This window comes from Limulus polyphemus, unplaced genomic scaffold (assembly GCF_000517525.1).
Source record: "Limulus polyphemus unplaced genomic scaffold, Limulus_polyphemus-2.1.2 Scaffold2472, whole genome shotgun sequence".
Lineage (NCBI taxonomy): Eukaryota > Metazoa > Arthropoda > Merostomata > Xiphosura > Limulidae > Limulus > Limulus polyphemus.
Window position 1 is genome coordinate 43,278 of NW_013668082.1, and position 27,803 is coordinate 71,080.

Here is a 27,803-nt window from a genome sequence, read left to right on the forward strand (position 1 = left end):
TGTGAAGGTAGGAGTCTCTTCAGCTTAGACAGTTTCATTTTTCTAACAGGGTGGTTGGCCTTTGAAATTGGTTGCCTTTGGATGTTGTGGAGGCAGTAAATTTAAGTGAGTTTAACTTTAAGAAAAAGCTTGACAAGTATAAGATTGAAAAGGGCTGGCTTTAAGATTTTTTATTTATTTATTTATTTTTAAAATCATTTTAATTTAGTTTAGAGGATGAACAGCCGAGATGGACCAATGGGTCCCATATTGTCCCAAAATGTTATGTTTAGGCAGAAAAGGAAGCACCGGTTTTCAGTGGGGAAGGAAGGGTGGAAAGTGAGGAGGTAAGTACCCATCAGAAATATATTTTCAGTATGGGAAAATTATAACTTCCAATACGATACATTACCTCTGCTCACTTATATAGCTAAAAATCCTACATTGAGTAGATGGAGGGACTGGTGCGAGGGATATAAAGAAGCACCCTGCAAAAGCATCTGAAGAATACCCTAAACTGATGATCCTCTTAATAAAGAATCATTCGTGTGAGACCACATCACTTCTGTACCAACTATAGTCTTTGCTTTGTGTGCATAGAGCATTGTAGACATTGGCAGAAAAAAGGGGGAGCACAACCAAAGAATAAGCGAAAACGGTTGGATTGGAATCTGAACCACATAAAAACATACAATCCTGATGAAGAGAGGCTGTAGATGAATCTTTTACAGACAATAATGTGAGAGAAAGCAAAACTGGATGTGCTCCAAGGTGTAGAGTGGCTAAGGCATGGCAGACCATATGCGGCTGGTCAACTTTCGTCCAAAACCAAGTGGTATTGGGAATATAACCTCTGATCTGTGGTAGGAGGAGGGTCCACACAGTTTGCACCTCAAGTTCCATAGAACAGAAGTATATACTGTGAAAACTGATCTGTGAAACGAGCGCATGTGCACAATCCACAACTAACCATACATTTGAGAAACCGACATCTAAATGATTGTAGCACCAGGCAACACGTGTAAGGACTTTTGTTGATTGGTTCTGCTCAAAATTCAAAACCAGTCCCTGAGAACTGACATCTGTGTGATGGTAAGGTGAGGAATCCCAATCAAAGAGGTGATGGATCACTTCCAAAGGAACAACATCTCTTCAGACAGGACTGTACAGCATTGGAGCACATCACAAACTTCCATATACCAGTGCACAGAAGTGGATTGCCTTTAAAATCATATGCAGCTGCACCCTTTGGATACTCACGGAAGCCAGGTGCAACTTCAACCCTCAGAGGCCATTGCATGGAGATGGTGCACATGAATGGAAGACCAGCATCATCTACACCTATTGGAAATATGTTTTACTGTATAGGAAAATTATAACATTAGGCTCTTGTGAAATTGTGGAAAAAAATTAAAAGTGGTTAGAAAGTATATCTTAATGATAAGCCAATATATATAATGCCAGCATATTCTGATTTAGTGGTCTGTGTAAAATGCTAATAAGCAACTGCTTTTCTTTTGAGAACATTTAACACATTCCACATTTTATTTTCAAACTAGATGGTATTACTTTTCACAAAATCTTTCAGCTTATGTCTAAACAGATAAGATTACCCCTCTCCCATTTTTTAATAACTCAGTATCTTTAAAAGACCTTGAAGCTTTCTAAATAACATCTTTGTAATCTTCATTTAACTAAGTTTAAGGAATATAAATGATGTCTAACTTGGTGACTATCATTATAGTCCAACTTATTGCCAAGGCTTTTAATATTAGTGTAAGAAAAAAATAAAAAATGACATCAGTATTACTAACCACTACATTTATCTCTTGTCCTTCAAAATCCATGTTAAGGTCAGATCAGTTAATTACCATTATCTAGACTTAGTTTGAACAATCCATAATGAAGTCATTTAAAGCTTTCCTAAAATAAAAAATTTCCTAAACCTTCCCAGCTGAACTACATCACGTGCATATATCTGTCCTCCTTCCTTAAACCTGTTCTACAAATCTTACCAGTTTGTATGTTGATCCAGACATCTCTTCAATAATCTAATCTATTCCTTGCACCATGTTAAACATTTTTTCTTCATTTCTCACAAGAGGAAGATCTTGCACAATAGACTTTTAACACTTGATGATTTATTTCCTAAAAGCTATGAAATAGTTCTTTGTATTTGTGTAATTCTTCAAATATACCGTTACCAACATCTGTAGTTCTACAGATAAAAAAGTTTTAGTTCTCACCACTAAACTATTTTTTGTTTACACCATTCATAACTTTAGCACATTGTAAGCAAATTATAGTTATAGTCTTCTTGTGTGCTCCACCATAATTAAACCTTTCAGATTTCATTAGAGAATTCCTCACTAGTAAAACCTCAAACCTACAGCCACAGGTCCAAATCTGTGTGAAACAGTAACCTGAGTTTGATTCATATAGAACTTGCTTTCTTAGCCATCTTGCATTTCACATCTTAGTAAACTCATCAGTTTCCTCCCTGTTTTTTCTTGTCAAGAACAATATTCATTTGGAGATTTTCTGCTTATTTTCTTACTACACTAACTTCCTCACTTTATCTTCTTTTCATACTGTAGTTCTGCAATTTTCCTCAAAACATTTTTTAATCTTTCTCTCCATTAAGTAAGCTTTACAAACAAACTCCAGGGAGTCATTGGACTTTCTGAAAACTACAGCTTAACCTATGATTTAAAAAAATAATTAGGCATTAATTAAAATATTTCAGTTTGAGCATAATCATACATACTATGGATAATTAGGCATTAGCTAAGAACAGTATAGTATATGTACGTACTACAGAAATTCAGGTATTAATTAGGTTCTGCCTGTTAAGCATTAATATATACATATATACAGTAGAAATTTATGGTATTCGTTAGATATTTTCTAATCCTTTCATGTTAAGCATTATTATAGGTAATACATGTGTGAAAACTGAGTAGTGACATTTTTTTGTTGACAGATTGATGATCTATTACTTGTAAGCCATGAGTGACCCAACTGAGAAGGTATTATTTGCAGATAAACTTGCAAAGTTGTGTTACAGTCATTACAAATCTTTACCTAAAACTGGAAAACCTCAGAAGGGAAAGGAATGGACACACATGTCAGCAATAGTGATTTCTTCAGATTTTTTACCAAAAGGTAATGTGTTCCATTAACTGTACATAGTTAAATTAGAGCATTGTGCCAACTGCCATTTTTTCTCCCACTTTCAGAGGTAGGAAATGAAAGTGTAAGGAAATTATTATTATGAGCATTATTGCTTATTTCCAATTTTAAGTCCTGAAGTAAGGGTCCTACAGTAACAATAGAAGTGTACGAGATGGAAAGTATGATGAATATTTATTTGAATTTTCCAAAACCAAATGGACATATGTGGATCATTAACAATATTATGAATACTGCAGACTTTGAATTTTCAGTTCATAATCAAGGAATTGATTAGAAATGTACAAGTCTTGGAAACAAACACTCCTATGTATTAGCTGATCCAACTTCCAGAAACTTCTATATAATAGACAATGTGACCATTTTGAATGTAGCTAACTTGCTGATCCTACTTCCAGTAATTTCAATGTGAAATTGTTTAAGCCAAGTTAACTGCCTACTGATAAAACTTCTATACAGTAGTTAGTTTGACCATTTGGAATCTAACTAACTAGTTGATCCTACTTACATTAACTTCTACATCATAGTCAGTGGATCTTTTAAATTTGTCTAGATAATTAGCTAATTTTGCTTCCCATAACTTCCATACAGTAGTCAATGTGAATATTTAAACCTAGCTAATTAATAACCTCAAGATGTGTATACACCATTCATGTAGTGGTATGCAGCAAAATCAAGATATTTAGTTGGCATATACAATTGTTTTTTTATTTTTTATAGGTCATGACCTGAAGGTTGTTTCCCTTGCCACAGGGTCAAAGTGTCTTGGTCCATCCCAACTTAGCTGTCAAGGTAGTGTAAGATGTGATAAATCTGTTATGCAAGCTCCAAAAATTCTAGTTTTAATATATGTTTTAAATTTGTACATGATATTCAGAATGATTGTTTTGAGAGAAAAGCTGATTAAGTGCTGTTGTGAGAATTGGCATTTTACTTCATTAAACACAACTGATTAATTTTATATCAGATAGTTTCTTCATAATCCTACATATTTTGATTTTTGCGTTAGGTGCTGCCATTAGTGATAGTCATGCTGAAGTCCTTGTAAGAAGACTTTTCATAAGGTAAACTACAATTAGGTCTTTGAGTTGCACTTATTTGCATGTAAAGCAAAATATTTTTATCTAGGTTAATATATTTTTTTCTGAGTGTAAAAAACTTTTTTTGTATGTCGAATTTTCCTAATTCTTTCTAAGTAGCTAAACTAACATAATCTAAAATGATGATTGGTAGTTCTGTGTGTGTGTGTTGTGAAATGCATTTGAAACCTGTCTTGCAGTTGCTTCTCACAACCTCTTCTACCACACTTCAATATTCCTCTACCCGATCCAGTCTTGTCTTCCTCAGTCCTTAACTGCTCGGGAGGTTGCCTGTACTTCTTTTCTATCTCTCTTCCTTCTGTCTCTCACCTATTGAACCATTTGGATCCCAATTGGCTCCAATGACCTGTTTGGTGTGCCTATTCATGGACCCCTTTCCTTCTCCCCTTACTTGTTAGATCCATTATCTCCTTCAATTAAAATGTTCATATTGAGTTGGGCATGCTCACAGACTATTTCATATTTCTTTGCATTTGATTTGTCAATTTTCTCCTTCTCTTACATCTCTTCTTCACCAGCCTTAGGATGACCTCCTCCAGGTGGGTATGTGGACACTTTCCATGCATTTGACTTCTCTACACCTTCTGGCTTTTTTATCTCCTCATAGTTTTTGTCTTCTGCAGGTCAACATTCTTCTATCATTCCACTGTCTTTGAGAAGAAGAAATATTATTTCTCTTTCAAAGCTCCTTTCGTGGCCTAGGATCCCACCAGGTGGGTGGTAGTTCCTCCCAGGGTATACTTATTTTCCAAAATCTGCATTGAGCCAAAATAATGAAAAGCACTCGTATCATCTGCTCTGGTTCCATATATACTCACTGTGAGAAGGGGTATTCCACAAGACCATTCGAGATATCCATGGACTATCATGGAAAAGCCAACACCAGGGGTACGTTCTGCCCTCTTCCCTGGCTTGCACTTGCTGGTTTTTCAAAATAAGATTTTTCTGTCACCCATTGCACTGTCTCCAGTAAAAGGCCCTTCCCAAATTGAAGGACTGATGGGGATCTGGGCATTTTCTCCAGGTCTGCTTACTGCGAATTTAACCCCTTTCTAATCAAGTAGAGCACAGGCAATCCTAATCACTTACCAATTCCTAGTCACTGGAATCGTGGACCACGAAGAACCATCACCAATTGGACTCGTATGCTGGGGTGATATACAATTGAGTACCAATACAGTGTGAAGTGTGGCAGTGATGACACTGTCAGTGTAGTGCAGGTTACCCCTCATATGGCTATACATATAACGTGTCATTTGTGCCCTCTCCCCGAGTCTGTTCAGTTCAGTTTAGTTGAGCACACACACTGGGATGTTGTGCCCTCCTCCTGCAGCCAAAGTCTGTTCAGTAGAGTTGAGACAAGCAAGCTCTATAATACCATGCTTTTTTCCTGCAGCTAATGTCTGTTTAGTAGAGTTGAGGTGACCAGATATCATGATGCTGTCCTCCTCCTGCAGCCAAAAGTCTGTTCAGTTGAATTGAGGTGATAACGCACTATTATACCATTGCCCTCCTTCTGCGGCTGATGTCTGTTCAGTTGAGTTAAGGTGTGCACACACTATATCAATCTCTGTAGCGTGACTACTGTGCCCTCCTCTCGCAGCTGGTGTCAGTTCAGTAGAGTCTGATGGTAGAGATGAGGTAAGCACACAAGGTATGGTCAGAACATGCTCCAACCAATTAGAGTTGCTTCCATCACTGCCCCTAAGGACAAAAGTTTATTCTGGATAGATCAAGTAGCATTGAATTGACTGATGAATTTCCACAATCCAGAAAGCCAGATAGCTTTAGAAACTCTAGAAACTTCATGAGTACTACTTCATCATTATACATTGCCCTGGACAGTACCATGGAAATGCACATGCATTATCCTGAAAACCTTATATTACCAAAAAATGCCAACAGTGTGAGAAGTACATGACAGTAAAGACAACTGATCTAAAGTGGAACAGAGCAGAATATAAGGTGAGACATCCACATATGATGAATAACTAATGTGGTCCAACAATCACCCGAAAGAAGCTCAGGCAAATGATATGAGTGTTAAACAAATTATTCAGTGGGTCAGAAAGGATGCAGAATGACCCTCATGGCAGACAGTGGGAAAATACAGTCCACAGTCAAAGATTTAATGGGCAGTGTGGGATTTCTTTCACTTATGAGAAGGTTTGTTATGTTGAAAATAGAAAAAATACCATTAGGCAGAAATTATGACTTCAGTTGGTACACAATCACTGAACTCAGAAGCATTCCACATCCATTTAAGAGCTGGACATGTAGGAGTTAATAAAACACTGGAGAAGATGAAAAAATATTTCTACTGCATTAAATGATGGAAATCTGTAGGGGATTGACATAAATCATGTAAATTGTGCTTGTGTAAAATGATTCTTAAAAGAAATAACAAGGACAACTACAATAGTACATGTAAGAAAACCATTTGAAAATGGGTTGCTGTCAGTGTGCTTGGCCTTCTACAACAGTGATAATAAATACATCTTGATGGTAATAGATTATTTCACCAGATGGTTTGATACATATGCTATCCTAATCAGGATCCAGAAACTACCAAGGAAGCTTGTCAATTAATTTGTTTCAAGGTCTGGGATGCCTGTGGAACCTCACTCAGATCAGGGAAGTAACTTTGAATCAGCTGTGTTTTAGAGAATTTGTCAAACACTTGGAACAAAATGACCAAGACAACAGTCTTTCATTCCTTTTTGTGATGGAATAGTGGAAAGATGCAACCATATAGTTTTAAACCAGTTAGCCATTTCTGTGGGTGAACATAAGAAAACATGGGATCAAGATCTTCCATTCCTACTCATGATATATCAATATATGAAGCTACAGGCAATACACCAGTATTACTGATGTTTAGAAGATGATATAGTGCCATTGGACCTTCTGTACTTGCATTCTGGCATATCTAGTGAAATTAAGGAACATCACTGATGCCATTCATGACTTTGTCCAAGAAGGACATAACTTAGCTAATGATAAGATGAAAAGCTAACATATTACAAATTCTAATAAGACAGTATTTCATTGTGGTGACATGATATGGCTGCACAATCAACATTGTTCGAAAGGACAGTCTCCAAAGTTAAATAGATGCTGGAAAGGACTCTTATGCAGTATTGAAAAGAATCAATGATGTATTTCATAGGACAAATAGTTCAAACCAAAGGTCATTCACTGTGTTTGTCTTTGGAAGTATGTTGGCAAGAGAACAGTCAACTAGTTAACTTTATCCTGTTGAAGAGCCTGAGGTTCCTAAAGACCACTTCCAAAGTATCACCAGGTATGAAGCCACCAGTTGGTTCCTCATGTTAAATCTCCTAGTAACAAGACAGCTAGTGTTTGTATAATAAGCTACAGAAAACCACTAGAAAGATTTGGTGGCTGGACAGTAAATTATTAAAGAAAGAAAGTTTTGTTTCATTTGTGCTTTATTTCACAAAATTAATGCTTTGATTGTTGTAATGTTTATATTTATGAATATATTAACATTGTTAATTATGGAAGTTTAATGTACTATTATTTTGTTTGTATAATAGAACTGTTTAAAGGATTTCACAAACCAGAGAGGAGCAGTGTTTTAGTCTCTTTTTAATATAGGTATTTCTATTGTTGTTTGGCCAGAGAGAGAGATTTTGTGTTATGAGATAAATGTTTGGCTTAATATGAATAGTATAAAAAATTGAATTAGGCTAGAGTAGACAATGGTTTGTTATTGAGCCTGAATAAATATTATTTGATTGAGTTAGTTAGTTCAGTGCCATATTAGTGTTTCAACAAAATGTTAAAAGATATACCATATTTTTTTGTAGAGCAAGAAAATTAGCAAGTAAGTGAGATTGTTGCATTTATTAGGGTTTACTATAGGCTTAGGCCTGTTAGCGAATATTAGTTAACTTGAAGGACTTACAGTTAGAGAAATAAAATGCTTATATTATCATTAAGCTAACTAGACTTTCCATTCCTCTTCTTAACAAAATAATCCAAATGAACCTACCTGACAGTTGAAATCATTACAATAATATTATACCAACTTGAAAACATCAGTACACTTAATTCAGTGTTCACAACTTCAGTACAAGGATGTTAATATCACTAAACATCCAGATAATGTCAAGCCAGGTCAGAGTTAAACAAAAACATTAATTGAAATGTGTTTATAATTTCAGAACTTTTTAAAACTTAAACAGCTGCAAACAAAAAGTTGTTTTTGTTGTTGTTTTTAAGAATAAGAACTAATAAACAAAAATAAGATGAGTAAAAATCATTTCTGTTTCATGCTGATATGTTTTTGTGAATGAAACTTTTGTGAATAGGACTGTATAATTATTGATTTTTGAACAAAAATATACAAGTTACATCTTTAAGGACTTGTTTGTTAGATACCTATACCATCAACTTCATCAAGTATTTATTGGGAAAACTTCTGAATTCTTGGAACTGACAGAGGATGAGGGTATATGCCAAATGAAACCTGGGATAAAAGTTCATTTTTTTATCAGCCATACTCCATGTAAGAAAGATTAGTATTTTATTTTTTATATTAAGGATGCATGTAATGGTTGATATTGAAATATAAAGCTGAGTATAAGTTAGACTAAATATGATTGGTATAGTAAGTGTTTGATAAAAACTGACTGTTTATTTTGCTTCCAACAAACATTATTGCAATATTAAACTTCAGCAAAATAACACCTTGTTGGAATTTATGTTTCAGAAACATTACTCACCTTTCTGCACAACAAATAACTGTTACCTTGTGCCATTCCCATGAAGATTATTGTGCTTGCCACAAGCCTTGAAAGAAGCCCACATCCCTATATGTATTAACATGTACTGCACCAGCCTTTAGTATAATCATCATTAGGAGGGCAGAATAACCTCCATGCATAGCAATCCCAATAAACACTAGCATTTGAAAAAAGGCTCATTCTTGAGGAGGTAAAAGAAATACACTGGAAGTGGGGAGAGATGGTGGGATATTGTGCAGAAAGGTGAGTAGTTATCATGAAATACATTTTCAGGTTAAAGAAAATGATAACTTCAGAAATGTTACTCACCTCTCTACACAACAAATAACTAGAACCTCATGTTGAAGATGATAGAGGGGCTGGTGCTCTTAAGCATGTAATAATTTTTTCTATTTTCATGTAATTATGTACTTTTACCAGTTATGCCTTAATTAGAATGTATGAATGCTATAGTTGTTTTTTTGAAATTGTCACACATAAATGATTCAATACATAAAAACATGGATGCTGGTTTATAGTAATTATTAGTTGTATAATATTTTGTATGAAACTAGAAATTAGCAAGGAAGTAAAAAACAAATTGCAGTTTTAATTATATTGCATTTTTTATTTGCTTTCTTTATGTTCATAGAAAATAATCATACTTTTATTTTACACAGTCAGCCATATTTGATTATGTAATTGTTTCAGGTGGAGATGCCTCAATCTTTCCCAAAATGCATGACTTTTGTGATCAGGTAAGATCACAACATAGATTAAAACGTAAATATTCGTGTGAAAGTCCTCCTGAAACAAACAAACGTAACAGGACAATTTCAACTTCATGTAGTCCTGTTAATGAAGCAGTCCAAACTGGGGAAATAGATTCCTTAACTGATCATCAGACTACCAATTTGGCCTTACTAAATGATGGTCCTGCAAGCCAGACAACTGTTTTGGATGCTACAGATGTTGGCTGTTATGTATCAGACACTTCCACTGTACACCATTCTCATACTCAAGAGGGTTGTCCCAAGAAATGTGTTACTGGTCAGGATATATTTGATATCCACAGGTAAGTTATGTGTAAATATTGAGTCATTTTATTTTCAGAGAGAACAAATTGTGTCTAATATAGGTTTAATTGTTTAATTTTTTAATTATTTAGATTTAGATTTATGCAACATAACATTAAAGGACAACAAGAGACCTTTTGTAGGTTGTGACTAAAAGTTTCACACAATATTTACTCATGTTTAAAACATTTATACAAGTATAATCTTTTAAAGAAGTTTTGATGCAATTTCTTTTTGATAAATTCAAAATATACTACTGTGATCTAGGTTTTTTAGACATATCACATTGAATTCCTCATTATGCTTCAGAAGATAAATCAACATGCATCTTGTGGTGCTCTTTTCTTTCCAAATTTTATAAGTTTCTTTGAAGAAAAAATTTAGTTTTTGCATTTTTTTTACTTTACTACAGACATGTTTTCATCTCTTACAGGCATTTTGCCAGTTAGTTCTTTTGGTAGGCTTTGCGTTTAATGTAACCATTCTACTTTTTAATCATTCTGGGCTACATATGGTTTAGTGGTGTGTCAGGCTGTGCAGCCCAGAGGATCTGAAGTACAAGGCATGGGGGAAGTAAATATGCTGTACACTTTAAGCTGTGGGGGGCATCATAAAAGCAACATTCATCTTATTATTCAGTTCAAAGAGATTGTAGTGGCAAATGCTGCTGGATGGCTGCCTTCCTTTGGGTCAGTAGTAAAAACTTAAGGATGGCTATACTTGCACCATATGGGTCTTTGATCTAGCTATTTAGCCAACAGTAATGGCAAAGGCAAATAATTTACCATTCATATTGAAAATACTAGTTCTTCATTCACCTCATCCATTTGATTTCTGTTCTGGTGGGATTCGTTGGTTGGCAAAATTTCTTTTCAATTTTCACCAAGGATTCATTTTTCTGAACCTTTGTTCCTTGTTAACTCCTCAGTTGAATTTTTTTGCATTCATGAGTCTTACTCCTTTTTTAGGTTAGATGTTGACCTGAGGATGCTTTTCCCTTTTCTCACTTTACTTTTCTCTCACTTGGTGATTTTCATCCAAATAGTTGTTTCTTTTTTTTATGGGGGTGGGGGAATTATCTTCCTGGTGTTTTCTTATATGCCTTACATGTTAGAGATGGATTAATTTATTTACTTTCCTCTTTCTCCAGAAATCCATACTTTATCTTGGCATATTAAATTCACAGAGTTCTTTTTTACATAAAAGGGTTGCTTAATGCGTACATTCCGACATGAGCTTGTTTGTTCTTGCTATTTCTTTGTCTTCTTATCTTACTGGTATTATAGTACATCTCATTATGTCTGATGTCTCTTGAACTTTGACTTCCATAGTTCCTGTGGGTTTAAATTCATGTGTTATTTTGTTTCTCTTCTGATGATAAAAATGCTTGTTTGTGTGTTTTATGTGATATGAAAGTTTTACTTTTTTCTTACCAACTTCTTTTTGATTTCACTAGTTAATCCTATGTGCAAATTTGGAGGTCAGTGTGCCCATGTCACAACTTTTACAGAGTTGCATTGAAGTATGTAAATAAACTTAGCATCAAAATGTAGTTCATAATCCAAATTTAATTTAATATACTTTAATTTTAAATTTAAAAAGTGAATATGTAAATAAATTCTCAATCTTCACTTCTTTAGTCACATGATATCTTTGAGTTTTGAATCTGTTTTAGATTTTTTCTTCCTTTATATGTGTTTCAGGATTCTACAGAATATACAAGTCATAATTTAAAATAAGAATGATTTTTGGTACTGAGCAAAATGCATCATCAGAATGCAATGGATACGATGAACATAGTGTTATACACCCTTTTTCTCTAGAAATCCCAAAGAGACTCATTGAAGAGCGTAGTGTTTAAAAGCACAATAATACTAATACTATTACAAATATGACTGATTATAGTTCATGCTTCACTAGTTTATAAAAAGAAAACAAAATGCGTTCATACAATAACGATTGTTATTCTAACAAATCCCTTATATAAATAGCGTTCTGACAAATACTATGTTTTCTGTATCCCAGAAGGTTTGACAAGTTCTGGTATTGTCTCCCCATGGCTCAGTGGTAAATCTGAGGGCTTATAAGGCTAAAAATTCAGTTTTAATACTTGTGATTGACACAGCACAGATAACCCATTGTATAACTTTGTACTTAATAAAAATAAATAAAGAGGTTCTGGATATATTGCGGTTGAAATACTATTATACACTCTTCTTTTTGGAAAAATGCTGAGAGACTTAATAACAAATATAGTATTTGAAGATGTAATAAGTACCACTGTAATATTTTATGGCAAATACAATTGATTATAATCATGTTTTGCCAGCTTTTTCTCTTTAAAAAATTGGCGTTAACTCCATAACAATTAAAAATACTAATAACTTATATAATTATATTTTGACAAAGCACTCTGCTTTGTTCAGCTTTGAAAAACTATCTAAAATGAACAAAATTCTTAAGCAAAACCCTATATTTTTGTCTTTGAGAAAATGGAATACTTCAAAATCTTTCATAACCCCTTTGAGTAAATGAAGTAATTCAACATTCTTATATATTAATAATAAACATAGAATTAAAAAAAAAGTGGAACCGAATGGGGAAGGAGGAGCCCTCTTGAGTTGAACAAGTTCGCGCCTGCTAATTCATTGACGTAAGTGGTTTTAGGCATATGCATCCTACTAGTTTTTTGTTAGTACGGTACAAAACGTGATTGAGCAGTTAATTTATTATTAACATGAATTATTGATATTTTATTTATATATTATTTTATTTAATATTATATGCTTATGGTTTTTGTCCATGGAGTAAACTATATTCTTTAACACATTATAAAACAAATCTAAATTTAAATTTTTATTTAAATACCAAATGTGGGTATCATTTATAAAATTGTATAAGCTAGCCATGAAGGCTGAAGCACAAAAACTGTGATTAATATAAACCAATGTTCTACACTGATAATCGTTGGGGAGGATCCATAAATTACTTTTATTTTCTATTGTAACATGACTTAAGTCCTAATTTGTAAACCTTTTAAATTAAGTAGTTTAACTTATGAAACCAATTTTTGTTCATTCTTTTTCTATAAATCGGTCCTCGTATGCAGAATGTTTCAAAGGTGGTTCTAATTTGTGAGATTAAAAGCAAATACATATTGTGCTAAGCACAATCAGCATGCAGAACATTCTAATGCTAGAGGGGTCTGAGGGCATACCCCCTCCCCAGATAATTTGTGAAAAGTAGGTGCTATGAGATTAAATTTGGAATCAATGTTTACATGAAATATAGCTTAACCAATTGCATGGCTGTTCACATAAAATCCAATGAAAAGCCAGGAAATCATCATTCTGTTGTAACACTGCATGGGGAAGTAGACTTGTATTAGCATAAATATGTATGTTTTATTATAGTAAAGTATTGTACTATCTACATGCAGAGTAGTTATTAATTGTTAAGTTATAGTACTAACTTAAACAACTCTGTACAACAGTAATATATTAGCTATTTCAATCATTTGCTATCATATGTGTTCATGTATGAACTAATGAAATAACATGTTAGCTTGTCCATTCTTCTGGAGTGCTTTTCCATGAATAACTTACATACAGTTTCAATGTTGATAGTAGTGTCATAATGATTATGTATTAAAGCTAGAGCACTCAGTCTTTCTTTGGTTTGTTTACACCTCAGGTAATTATTCAACTGATGGAGTGCAGATGACAAACATTCATATCAACATGATAGTATAGTCTGGCAAAGAGTTTAGTATATAAAGATATTTGGTACACTGAAGCATTGGTACACTATTGCATTGAATGTTCTAGATTTCTGTCAGGCTATAAATATATATCGAAAGATTGTTATTTAGATCGTGAATGCGTGATTATGAGTTTAGCAATATTGAGTGTATAGTGACAATTTTTAATGTGAAGTTATTAAAGACTGTATTGTAATAACAGGGTAGAGAAGAATAATTCATCTTGTCAGTTGTGTTCTAAAGTAATTGAACCAGTCTGTGTGGATTTTGACAAAAAATAGACAATTATCTAAAGATCTGGATACAACTGTGATAACCAACAGTGTAACGGACATTTATATATATATACATTAGACTTATTTTAATATATTATTTTAAAACAAGTGGACTGTGTTGCTGTTTTTTTATTGTTGAAATTTATCACCAAAAAGTCACAGATACCTACTGTAAAGAATCTGGTCTACAAAGCCTGATAATAGCAATATGGCTTCAACCTTCCAATTACAAAGTGTCAAAAGGAGCCATTGCATGCGACTATTTCGAGCCAAAAAGTGCTAGTGCTTCATCAGAAGAGTGTAGATTATATAGAAAACATTAAATACCATAAGCAGCTGCACTATAACTATTATAAGGATAGTTATTTTACATCACAAAAATAGGGTGTTCGCGCAACCATCTCCATACTTGCATGTTACTTACTTGTTCCTATTTGTTAATGGTACATACTTGTTTATAACTAATAGAAATGCCATTGTGTTAAATACATAATTATGATGTCTTCATGGTAACTTATTTTGGTGAAAAGTGCTATTTCCCAAGCACATTTTATTGAATGAAGACTGAAGTAGGTGCTCTTTTTTGAAACATTTTTTTATAGGTTAGTTAGAAAGCCAGATAAAGTTTAGTAGTTTTGAAGCATCCTATTTTACTGCTTGAATTATTGTTTGTATTTTGAAATGCATGTTTGAAAGCTATATGAATTATTTTTTGGTCAACCAACTTACTGAGAAAAATTTATGATTAATGAAGAGTGTTTTCTGAGAGCAAAAGGCCTCAATCCTGAAGTGAGTGATGAAGTTCTTATTTTTTATGTATATAGTTTATTAATTGATATGTATTTTTTAAGAAATGTAACTAAACTGTATGTAAAAATTAAAAACTATTAACTTAGATAAAAATATGTAAATGAAAAAAAAAGTAGCCTTGAGTAATGCATGCATAATATATATATATATATAGTTAGACATCATGTTATGTAACCTGAAATTTTGTTTACCGTAAACTCTCCATACTTCCACCTGCCCCCAGTGGCACAGTGGTATTTCGGCGGACTTACAAAGTTAGAAACTGAGTTTCAATATACAGGTGGTGGGCAGAGATAAGATAGCCCATTGTGTAGCTTAACTACAAACAAACAAACCATACTTCCACTGGGTGATTTATTGCTATTTGTGATAGTTACAAATGATTTAAAAAGCAATGAAACAATAAATTTAAATAAAAATAGATGTAAATTGTTTTAAGACTGAGGAAGTTTAGGATATATCATTTTAATTTTCTTTTACAGTTTACAGTAACTCTAGGAAAAAAAAAAGTGATTTAGATTTTGTATATCTTTTACAAGGTTGTTCCAGTGGACTAAGCTCCTACAGTGTTAAGTTAGAGAGAAAAACAGATAGTTTTATTGGAAAAAAACAAAAACACTTGAAATTCATTTAGGAGGTTCTAGAGGTTATGCAAATTAAATTTGAAAATTGTAAGATGAAAAAAATGTTGCTATTCTTAACATGAAAATCACCTTGTACTCAGACTATTTAGAGTTGGAGTCAAACTGACTAAAGTAAATTTACAAACACATCTTAACAGAAATACTTTATTAAAATCCTGATTTTTTTGTGTACAACATATTTGTAATGTTTACTAAAACTTTTCCAATTTTGTGAAGACTTGGAATTATTTTAAGAATTAATTCTGTAATTGGAGCATCGTCCAATAGACCAACTCAGTGCTCATGGATTAAAGGGTCTCATTATTTTTGTCTTTTGTTCCAGTCACTACTTTGCTTATTTCATTTTTTTTAATTCAAGTTGACTAGTGAAAGTTTGCAAGAAACATACCAGTTTATTTAAAATCAATTTTTTTAAAGTAAGTATAACTATTTACCAGCCATCTACAATATTGTTTGTGTTTATATAGATTCATTTACATTTACAGATGCTTTTGAGCTTACTGAATGTCAAGACAACACTGCATATTATACATTTTTTCTGTAGTATATTAATCAGCTTCTATATCTGCTTGGTGCTTTCAAACAAAATAATTTGAAAAATTGCAGTTAATTGTTTACTTCAGTATATTCATTAACATTTAGAAACAAGAATTTGAATATCAGTTTACTATTATTCTATTTTAATGATGCTTTCACATGTACTAAGAAGCTATTCTGCTATCTGTTTAAGCCACCACAGAGTTTGAATACTCGGATGGCTCCCAAAGACTGAGAATGTTCTTTTCTTTTGAATTTTTTACTTTTTATTTAGTGTTATCTTTGCACAGACCATCATTATTTAAATCATTTTTGTCCTTAATTATTCTTTATTATTTATATAAAGTAGTGATTCTTTTCTTTCCCTGATCTGAGCCTTATAAATAATGAGATTTTTTACACTTTTCACATTTTCTTCACTTTATAGAATATGTTGTCATTCGGGTTCAATTTCATTACCTATCAGATTACAGAACTGTATGACTTACATTAAATCTTTTTGTGTTTAATGGAGGATTGATATTTTGTAACTACCTTAAACTTGCAGGGATGGTGATAGCTTAACTGGCACCCTAGGCAGAAATTAAGCCAGTGCTTCTACTCACACTGAAACCCTTGAGTATTTGGTAGTTGGCACCCTATGCAACAGCCTATGCTGCCTGCCCTTAACACCAGGCCTACATTCATACAACAGGTATTAACTTAAAATCCTAATTTGGATATCTCCTAAACATTCTTTAGCAATTGTGAGTCTGTAGCACAAATGAATGTTTAGGCTATCTACATTATTTTTCTTTGTTATCATATGTCATGTGATTGTATAGTTGTCAACACTGAGCCTTCATCCTGTATAGTTTGTTGTAGATTAGCTCCCCAAGAGATTTAGCTTTATTACACAGTAATAATGGATTATGAACAACCTAGCACTTTGGATGATGTTCTCAATTTTGTTATATCCTAGTTGATTACTTTAATAATAAATGAAAACTCAAAGAACTACATCTGTAGATATGCATTACCATAGTAATGGATTTTGGACAACCTAGTACTTTATATGGTGTTCTCGCTTCTGTGGCACTTCAACTGTAGATGTGCATTGTTCAGTATTGTTGGTTATCTCACTCTATGGTTCTTTAGTTCTCTTCATTCTTTTTTCAGTGTTTGGGGTTGCTTTAACTTAATTTGATGATAAATTCATCATCAATTTTCCCACCCCTAAAAGCTTTCTCATGCTCATTTCCAGACTTCATTTTGACTGTCGTAAGTTCATTCAGAGGTAAATCTTTTTTTTTTCCATATGTTAAAATTAAGAATGATAACCTGATTAATGAACTGTGTCTTATACTCCATTCATCCAGATGTTTTTGAAAAGATTAATAAAAAGGGACTCACAATTTTAGTTGAAAATCTTGTATGATTTGTGTTGACTGGATTCAAAATGTTAAAGTTGTAACTTCTTGTCCACCCAGAAGTAAATATTTAATTTTAATTCTGAGAAATATTTAACATTCCTTCAATTAAGATGGTTTTCTAAAAACTTAATATATTTTGTTTTTGTGTTACTGTAAGGTTAAAACCATATAATGAAATTGAAATTTGTTAAGCTCCAGCTAGTGTTAATGACTTGTATATAAAGTAAATATCAGGAACCAAATGACTAGGAAAGTATAGAAAGTCTTATTGTGACTGTATGTATAGAATGTATGTTTATTGACAAAGTATTCTATAAACATTAAAAAATCTGCATGGGAAGATTATTCACATATTGTGTTAACCAAAATGTTCAGATTCTTGTGATATTATAAATTTAAAGTACTTAATTTTGGTAAAAAGAACAGGAGCAAAGTGTGTACCTGGAGATTATCAAGACCCCCAAGGAGAAGGAGCAGACTACCATGTGACTGGAGTTCTAAGGACTAAACCGGGACGAGGAGAACGAACTCTGTCACTTTCATGTAGTGATAAAATGGCCCGATGGAATGTATGTGGCCTCCAGGGGGCCCTCCTGTCTCACTTTCTTGCACTTCCTGTTTATCTTTCTTCCATAATCATTGGTAGGTAAGTCTTCATTAAACATTATAATGTATATTTTGTGTCATCAATTTTGAGTATCTATTGTTAGAGTTATTGTGTGAGTTTTGTAAGTTTTAATTAAACCATGTTTTATGTTTTTCATTAGTGCTTATATATATGTGTCCATTAGACGTTATAGTGAATTTATATCATTGTTGTATCATTTGCAAGTGTTTATTAAAGCTTACAGTGACTTTTTAACACTGTTAGTGTTTAGTAAGACTTGTAATGAGTTTATACTATTGTTGGTAAGTGTTCATTATTGTAAAGAGTTTTATACCATTTTTGGTAGTTAAGTTTTAGTTTAAATCTTATAGTTTGTTTTTATCAAAGCCAGTAAGTAAATCCTCAGAAAACTTCTTAGTTAGATAAAGGTCATTACATACGTACGAGAAGGTAAGCTTGGTGTAACCTTATTATTTTGTATTAATGATTTTATGCAAATATTCATTAAATCTTTTACTGGGTGTTTTGTCCAAGCAAGATTATAAGTTCTAAGCATGTAGATCTGCCTTCTTTATCATGCTTGTAAGTTCACCTTAACAAACCTTGTAGTGTATGTTACCATTTCTAATTATTAGGTTTTCAGTAAACCATTTAGTGTAGTGTTCATCCTTTAATACTAGTATGTAAGTCTTCAACAAACCTTGTAGTATATTTTATCAATTCTAGTTATTAGATCTTCAAAAAACCTTGTATTATACTAATCAGAAACACTACTTACCTCTCCACAGAACTAGGAGCTATTGCCTTACACTTCAGCCAAAAGGATATTTGTGAATGTCACAAGCCTTGAACAAATCTCCCCCTACACATATTAATGTGTAATGAACTAGTCTGTGATGTAATAATCATTAAACTATCCCTCCACCAACAGGAAGACAACACAACTTCCATGTGCAGGAAACCCCATGAGCACTAGTGTTTCAATAGATTATTATTTTCCTCAGCACTACTTTGTTCAGATGTGTTTTTTTTTCAGCATGATTTTGGACTTTTTGTACTTATTATTTTAAACTTTTGTTACCATTCATAGTGTAGTCTTTCATACCTTATTTAACTGATTATGCAAAAGAAAGATAATACAAAATTGTACACATTTCTGTTAAAACTTTGATTCAAGTTATATTAATTTGATTTTCCTCTTAATCAAATTACATAATTTTGGGACATGTGTTCCAGAGTCTGATGTAGGTTATTTAACAGTACTATTCTCATTGTTTTTAACACAGTGAATGGTTTTTATTAACTGCTCTTCAGTTTGATCATTATGACAGTAGCCTGTGTAACATGGATATACCACACCCATTTAAAAAATATTAAACAGTTTTGTGGAACGTCTTGATTACAAATTCATGTGTCCATATTTCTGACATCTCTCAAGGTTTCTGACACTCCTTTAGAAAAGTCATTCACTACTGCAATGGTGACTGGAGGCACCTTGGCATTCAGTTATATTATCACCATTGTGCACCAGGTGGTTGTTATGATCTTGGATCAGAACTCCTGACCATCTGTTTCTGTTGCTTCAGGTGAACCTTCTTCATTTTTAGATGAATTTGACTAACTGTTTCCACCACCAACTTTTAATTTTAGTTTCCTCTTTCCAATGAGAATCAGGTAATCTCACTTTTGTCCTTCAATTACACAGGTAACATTTGTTTTTTCTTAATCTAGGGCTACCGTGTTGCATAAGCCTCATTCAGTTTAATCTCTATTTGCAGCTTGTGGGAATTTCCTTCTTTATTCCTCTCTCGCTCTCAATCTCCTCATCTTTTTCTCTTACTTACTAAGCTTTTTCACTATATGGCCATATTTTACTTTCTTTTATCTTACATCACAACCCTGACAGCTTTACTGGGGAAACTTGCACATACTTGTTCTCCAACTTGGCCTCAATTTTCTTCTATTGTGTCTCTGTTACCTTGGTTTTTGTTGTGTACTGTATCTGAATGCCATTCTTTCTGAAATTCACATCCCTCAATCTTATCTGAAGGACCTTCGTGATGTACTTTTCCTTCATGACAAGATTTTTTGAGGATGTTCCTTCTACTTTGTAATTTCAATCTGAAGCAGATTGTCAGACTCCTCATGCATTTCTTGGACCATCAGGTTTTCATCCTCAACAGCCTTGTGGGGTTACCCTCCCCCTGCTTCTCCTCCTCCTCTTGTTATTATACAACCACCACCCTTAGAAGGTTGGCTGTAATGGATTTTGGAGGGCATTTTTTTTTGGACCACCCCTGTGAGAGCTTGGATCTTCCACTTTGTACACCTATGGACTATTTATTTACATGGGTGCTTTATCTGGAGTTTTTCACTCTCAACCTCATCAGATTTTGAATGCCATGGAAAAAGTCCTCGATCCCACTTTTTGGTTTTTACTCCCATCTTTTCATTTTTTCCAAGAAGATGGGATATTGGTAACATGTCATAGATCTTTCATACATGAACCAACTTTGATTGTCCTTTGGTTCAAGATTGATGGTATTTTCCTCTAAGGTGGATACTTTTTCTCAGATGACCATAATTAATTTATCAGATGCTTTGCCTCATAATTCAATTTGCTGCCACTTGTCACTTCCTTCATTTCATCCACAGCAGTCAAATATTCAGTTCAAAACCTTGTTTGTTTTCAATCAGGTTTGGAGTGCTTTTACATGGAGGATACATTCCTTAGGCCTACAGTTACTCTACTTTATGGATGATTGGCCTCTTCTTGCCCTATCTAATGAAACATCTACTGTTGCAACTTCCCTTCTCGTTAGGGAGGTGGCTGATTAGGCTCTCCAAATTAGTCTTGAGCACACTCAGTGTGTCAGTCAAGTTCTCAATTTGTATGTGGGATGGACTCAGTTTTCTTCTTTAAGGTTTTGAGACTTGGAGCTTCTGATTACCAAGACTTTCATGTATCTTTTTCCTGCACAAGAGTTTTTGCCTTTTCTGAGGACTCTGTCATCTCTCAAGTCCCTTGTTCCTCTTATACATACTCGTATGCATCCCCTTCAGTGGTAAATTAATGAGGTATGACAAGAAATCCACTGTCTTCTCGTGTGTGTGTGTCTCTCTCTCTCCTTCTCTTCACCTTTCATTGTCGTAGTGACTCAATATCCCATACAGCCCTAGTATCCTCTTTTAACTCGCCTTACATCTGTCCAGAGTCCCCCAGTGGCTCAGCAGTAAGTCTGTGGGCTTTTAACACTAAAATATTTGGGCTGTCATACCCATGGTTGGCCCAAAACAGGTGGCCCATTGTGTAACTTTGTACTTAACACCAATCAAACATACAAACCAATTTAATACATTTAATACAATTTGATACAATACATTTAAACCAATGTTCCTCTTTTCCAGAGTTTGTTCTCCTGAGGAGCAGTCTCTCCATATCAATGTCCATGTCAGTGTTGAAAAAAACAAGTGGAACTGTAAATATTTTCTATTTTTTAGATGTCCATTTAATGAAGAAGCAATTGTACGTGCTGTTTTTGATCGACTGAGATTGGTTCAGAATCTTCCAAAAGGATATCATCCAAGTCTCCCTTGTATCTATCAGTCTAACTTAGAGTTTGAAGATTCTCGTCAGCAGGTGGAGTTGGTGTATGAAAAAGCTGTTCCATGTTCTTCAGGTATTTCTTAATAAAGTTTTACTTTTTTTTTCATAACCAAATATTGATTTTAAACTGTTGTTTACTAAAGAAGTTGATGATCTTGGCAGAATCAAAATTATAAAAAAACTATTTAGAGAAAATAGTTTTTTATCTAAACAATTATTGTAATAAATTTAATTATTTAATTTTTTTAGGTTTCAGATAAAGATAGACACTAATTATAATCAGCTCCATTTAGTATCAGTTTAATTATTTTTGGAAAAACTGCTCTTCTGAACAAACTGCTATATAGGTTAAACCTGCTATGCATATTTGTATTAAAAAGGTTGACAAAACAATTGAATGTGTTGTGAAAAACACCAATAATCAGTGGAAAGGGGAAACTTAGCTTTGTTCAAATGGAATGAAGACTTTTGTTTGAGGTCTTTCCTAGACATTTCTGTTTTGTATTATAATCTTAGGAGAAAAGAAACACAAGGCCCAGCAATCTGTGGGTTTCCCTTTCAGCCATGTGTGTGTTATAATATGACATCCAATCCCACTATTTGTTGGTAGAAGAGTAACCCCAAGAGTTGACAGTTGGTGGTGATTAATAGCTGCCTTCCATCTAGTCTATCACTTCTAAATTAGGCTTGGTTAGTGCAGATAGCCCTTGTGTAGCCTTACATGAAATTCAAAATAAACCAAACCAAGACAAAATAACTTCAATTAGATTTAATTAAAGGCATATAGAATTTTTAACTGTAGTCATTAGAAGTTAGTGGCCAATTTAAGTATAGTTAAAAGAATGAAGAAATAATCAGAAAATTGTTTATAGGTAATGTAAAATTAAACAAATCATTTAGTTGTGGTTTTGGCTTTTGGTATGCTTCATTGTGGGTTATTGTTTTGACTGTTTGGTGTGCTTCATAGTGAATTGTGATTTTAACTATTTGGTATGTGTAATTATGGTTGTGGTTTTGGCAATGATAATATACTGATCCAACGTTATGGGTCTTGCATAGTGTTAGGACTTTCTTTCATGCTCTTTATCTCAACATACAGAATTGATGATGTTTTTCTGAATGGTACATCTCGGATCTTGTAATGTGCTTTCATTCTTACAGGGCATTGCACATTTCTTAAGTTTCCTTTGGTAATCTGGATCTAGAGTTGTATATTTCTCAGCTTTTATTCAGCAAAGCACAGCATGAATTTTGTATGTGTCAGGGCTTTTTAGCTGGGACATAGCGGCTCATAGAGATATAATTACAGTTTTGGACTCAGGAGGACCCTTTTGATTGATGTATTTGACCATGCCCAAGGTCTTGTAGATTAACTTACTTTAATCCTGCCTAAAAATAATTTCAATTTGAAGATAGGCTGATAGAGATCCTGATGGGTAATAAAAATGAATTTGGTATATGCATGCCCCACGCCTAATATTGCTGGTGCACAAAAATATGGATAATAAAAAGGAAAAAAAAGTCTCACAGATTAATTTACTTTAGTCTTGCCCTCTTGTTTTAGTATTCTGTTACAAACTCTTTTATGGTTCAGGGTTTTTGTTTCGTATGGTGTATCTTAAATCTTTAAAATGCTAGTCATGTTGCAATTTGAGTCTTGTATAACTTTAGGCTTTCTTTTCATACTCTGCTCTTATGCTACATTCAGGTGTTGTATGGAACAAGACATTTCTATCATTTTTGCTTTCACTTGATATACTGCATATAATATTTCGTAAGGGTCTGGAATTTCTACAGTGTACTACAGTTGTTTTTTTTCCCTTTTACGTTTCTTTTTTGGTATTGTGGATTTTTAGTCTTGAACAGCTCTAGGTTTTTCTTGAGTCTGCCGCATCTTGAGTTTTGTCAATTTTGTGCAGTATCTTGCTCACAGGTAATTCTTATCCTATCTTTGCTATATTGTATCTTTATTCTGTTATAGCACTGAGCTATCCTTTGCTTTCTTAGTCCTTGATTATCTTTCAGTATGCTACATCAAGGGTTATGTACATCCATAATTATGATTCATCTAAGGTGTTTTTCTTTCTGGATAATAGATATAAGGTCTTGTGTGGATCCTGGTTTTCTGTATGTACAGTCCTGCTTTCCTGCAGCATGAGACCTTTTAATTGTCCTTTGGCATGATGCAATGCAACTCAAATCTTCTACAGTTTTGTTTTCCCCTCAGTGTGGTATATCTGAGATCCTGTACAGTTTTTTAACTATTCTTAACTTTGTTTCACTTAGTCTTGTACACTTTTAAGCTTTTTTTTTGTTGTTGTTGTTGATTGCATCTTAGAAATTTTAGATAAAGACACTTAATTGATGAAAACTTTTATTTCTGATAGCTATTCTGTGGTGTGATGTCCCAGATAGACCACTAGAAGTCACTGTCAATGGTTATAAACAAGGAGTAACAAAGAAGTCACTCCATAAACCCAGTTCAAGGTAGGACACACACGATATTAAATGTTTTTAAATTTTATTTCAAGGATATGGGTTGAACATTAAGACTGAAAGTTTTCCATGATTTGCCAGTGTATATTGTAATTTTCAGACTGATGTTGTAGAAAAATAAGGACTGATTTTCAAAACTAGTTGTAATTGTAAATTACTGAGGTAGTTATAATAAAAAACATCAGGTCTCATGTTGAAATACTTTAACTGATAAAAACGTATTGAAAAGAAGTACACGTGTTTTCACAGTTAAGTAACAAGAATGTGCCAAAAAGATATTTCAACCAACCACACCAAACTTGCAAACAAACTGACTGTTCTTAAATTGTTATTCAGAAAGTTACGTTTAGTATATTTAATAAGTCTTATATCAGGTAGATTGACCTCAGAAATACTGAAAGCCTTTCCTTTGTAAGTTTGAATTCATGCTGTCAACAAAATTCAGTGATTAAAAATTTTCAAATCTCCTTTACACGTTGCAGAGCATGTGTCACTTACACATAATTTTCCACTCTCCCACCTACCATATGATTTATTGTACAAACATCAGGGGACCTTACATAAGCTTTGCTTTCTTGCCAAGATTTAGATTTTCTTGTTGATGCTTTTGCTGTTAACTTTGTTATGATGCTCTTTGTTCAGTACTCCCTGAGTGCCCACTATTTTGGTCAGTTGTGTGATTCACTGGCTGTTTTCACAGTGGATGAAAAGGGGCTACTACCTCTGGGTATGTCGTTTCATAATATATGCCCCTCAGGGTGGATTCCTGTACATGGTGAGGGGACCTCCCAGGGAAGGTTCTGTATCTCCAGTTTACTTCCTCTGGGATCTGAACATCTACCCACGTGTTTACCGTGCATGGCATCCCGTGAAAGACAGTAGAGGATCCTGGTGGTTGAGGAGTGTCATTGGTGGTCAGTTTATATCAGTCACAATTCAATACATTACTTTGGCCTTGAATTCCTGAAGATGGGTAGTCTTGGGCTCCCCCAGAGTCAGTCGGCTGGTCCGGTTAGGCTAGGGTCAACTGAGTACCAGTGTTGTGGACCTTGTGTCTGATGCTGGTGTTTTGGTATAGTGCACATGTAACCTTGGCATCTCTACAGTGCTCTACTTGAGCAATGTAGTGCATCCTCTTGTAAGACTCCATGGTGGGTGGGGTCAGTGGACACTGAAATTTCTCTATTTTTATGGATTCTGCACCCAGTGGCCTAAAAAAAAAAACAAAAAAAACTCGTTGTCAGGAAAGTAACCTTGTTTGGAAGACTGTGAACAGCAGTCACCACACCATTCTGCTCCTTTACTTCAATTTTTCATTCTTTGTGTGACAAACTTTTAGGACAAATGTCTCCCTTTTTTATTCAGAAGAGAATAGAGGGGCTTGCTGGCTCTCTGAAGTCAGTTAAGAAGCTATGTTCTGAGGTCATCTTGATGGAAACATCAAAACACAGTGAACTCCTCCTGAAATCAAAGACCATTGAGGATATACCTATTGAGGTTACTCCCCATGCTACTTTGAATTCCTCACAAGGAGTTAGCATTGAGATGGATTTAAGAAGCATCCCCAAATCGGAGATCCTTGCTTGTTTCTCCAGCCAAGGAGTTTCTGCTGTGTGACATATCTCTACTCGTAAAGCTGGAATTATGTTGCCTACCAATGTTCTTGTATTGACATATACATCACCATATCTGCCTGCAACTGTCAGGGCAGGTTATCTGAACTGTAAGTTCTGCTTTACATTCCTAAGCCTTTCAGTTGTTTCCAGTGTCAGTGGTTCTGGTTCAAACATTCTAAGGCATCTTGTCATGGTTCTCTGACTTGTGCTCATTGTGGTGGCAAAGACCATGACACCTATGAGTGTCAATTGGACCCTCACTTACCCTAAGTTGGTGGAGGAGAAAGAGGTACAACATTTACATAGTGTAAACAACATTTCTCGTTGTACCTTGTTCCGTCTTGGACATGTGCTGCTGGACTCCATTTCACTGCGACAATGGGAGTGCAGACAGATGTTTCTGTGCCTCCATCAGAGTTTTTGTCACACCATGTGAAGAGTCTTTTGCCTTCCATGGTTGCATGAGTTGACAAGTCTATGCCTACTCCTGTCTCTGTCCCCACCAGCACATCCAGTGGCTGCTCGAGTCCATCTCCTCTGGAGTATCCATCCTCTGACAGAGATCTGCCCAATTGACCCTGGGCTGGTTCCATGGAGGTCGAAAGACCTCTTTCTACTAAAGAAAAATGTTGTGGTAACAAACATAAGGGTTCTCTGTCCAATTCTCCTCCAACTAAATAAAAATGGTCACTTCTATACAGTGGAACTGTCAAGGTTTTTATTCCAAGTTGGATGACATTAAGGCCTTAATTGATTCCTATTATCCTGTGTGTCTCTCCTTACAGGAAAAATTCCTGAGACCTGCTGATACTGTCACCTCTTGGCAGTTTTCTTTATACCGAAATGACAAGTTGTGTGATGGATGAGTTCATGGAGGTGTGGCACTGTTGGTTGACAAGCATATAGCTTCCATGTCTGTGGCACTCAATACATCCTTGGAGGCTGAGGCCTTCTTTATCTCTACGGGTCGTACCATCACTGTTTGTTCTCTTTACCTGTCTCCAGGGAAAACTTCCAATCAATCTTTTTAACCATTTCGAGACGGGTCATAGGTGAAAGACCATGTTATCTATCATTTGTTGATTTGCATTCAAAATTTTTTTGAACTACTATTTCACGAACTTACGTTAATAAGTTTGGTATCAAACTGTAGATTATAATTCAAATTTTAGAACTATACATTACTCAATTTCTTAATTTAAAAGTAAATATTAAAAACACAGTTAAACATCGATTTTTGTGTATCACATGGTATGTTGAATGCAGCACAGGTTCAAATTAGATGTTTGTGAAGTCAAAATACTAAGTTTATAGTTTCATACGAATTAGGATCTCAAATTACCAATATTAACAAGCTAGAATGAAACCTCATATCTTTTCTGTTTGCTGAAATATCACTCATGTACTGAATCAAACACAATGGCCCTGCTTACCTCTTTCCATTTTTGGAAACACTCCCTTATATACACTTACTTCTGTCTATGACATGTGAATAACGAATTGAAAGCTCAGAATGTCCCCTAGTGGCTTTCTCAGCATTTCTAATATGGCTAGAGCCATTTCTTTCTTTTGAACCAAGATTTCAATGAGGTAGGTTGTGTCTTTAGTCTGCTCAAAACTTCATATTTGTTTAGACTAAAATACATCTTAGTTACTAAGCTTGATAAATTATAGTGGAATTCTAAGGTATTGATGCAGTAACTTATGATTTTTTTAATTATTCAAATGGATATATAAAACCTAAAAAAATATTTTGTTTCATATCCTTCATGTGCAAAATTTTTAAAGTCTTAGCAACCTACGTCAAGCAGCAACTGAGTACAAAAGTCATAACTAGAAGAGATAATTGTTTGCTTTATTTAATGTTTTACATTTTAGGAAAAATATGTTTAAGAACTTATTTCAAAATAGCAATAATCTATATACATATATAATGTATAA

General features: G+C 34.1%; 1 protein-coding gene across 6 annotated transcripts in view; it reads left to right on the forward strand.

Annotated features, from left to right (window-relative positions):
* LOC106467057 (tRNA-specific adenosine deaminase 1-like) overlaps window positions 1–27,803 on the forward strand; it is a 36,744-nt gene that overhangs the window by 3,011 nt on the left and 5,930 nt on the right. For 3 of the 6 annotated variants that reach the window (XM_013927372.2, XM_022395168.1, XM_022395166.1), the window contains exons 2-9: window positions 2,963–3,144; window positions 3,892–3,963; window positions 4,181–4,235; window positions 8,675–8,805; window positions 9,734–10,097; window positions 17,958–18,182; window positions 21,645–21,823; window positions 24,138–24,237. In XM_013927372.2, the coding sequence (XP_013782826.2) occupies window positions 2,988–3,144; window positions 3,892–3,963; window positions 4,181–4,235; window positions 8,675–8,805; window positions 9,734–10,097; window positions 17,958–18,182; window positions 21,645–21,823; window positions 24,138–24,237 (1,283 nt within the window). In that variant the 5' untranslated portion in view covers window positions 2,963–2,987. Of the gene's footprint in view, window positions 1–257; window positions 327–2,962; window positions 3,145–3,891; window positions 3,964–4,180; window positions 4,236–8,674; window positions 8,806–9,733; window positions 10,098–17,957; window positions 18,183–21,644; window positions 21,824–24,137; window positions 24,238–27,803 lie in introns of those variants that run through there. The other 3 variants (XM_022395169.1, XM_022395170.1, XM_022395167.1) reach the window with 2 other exon arrangements.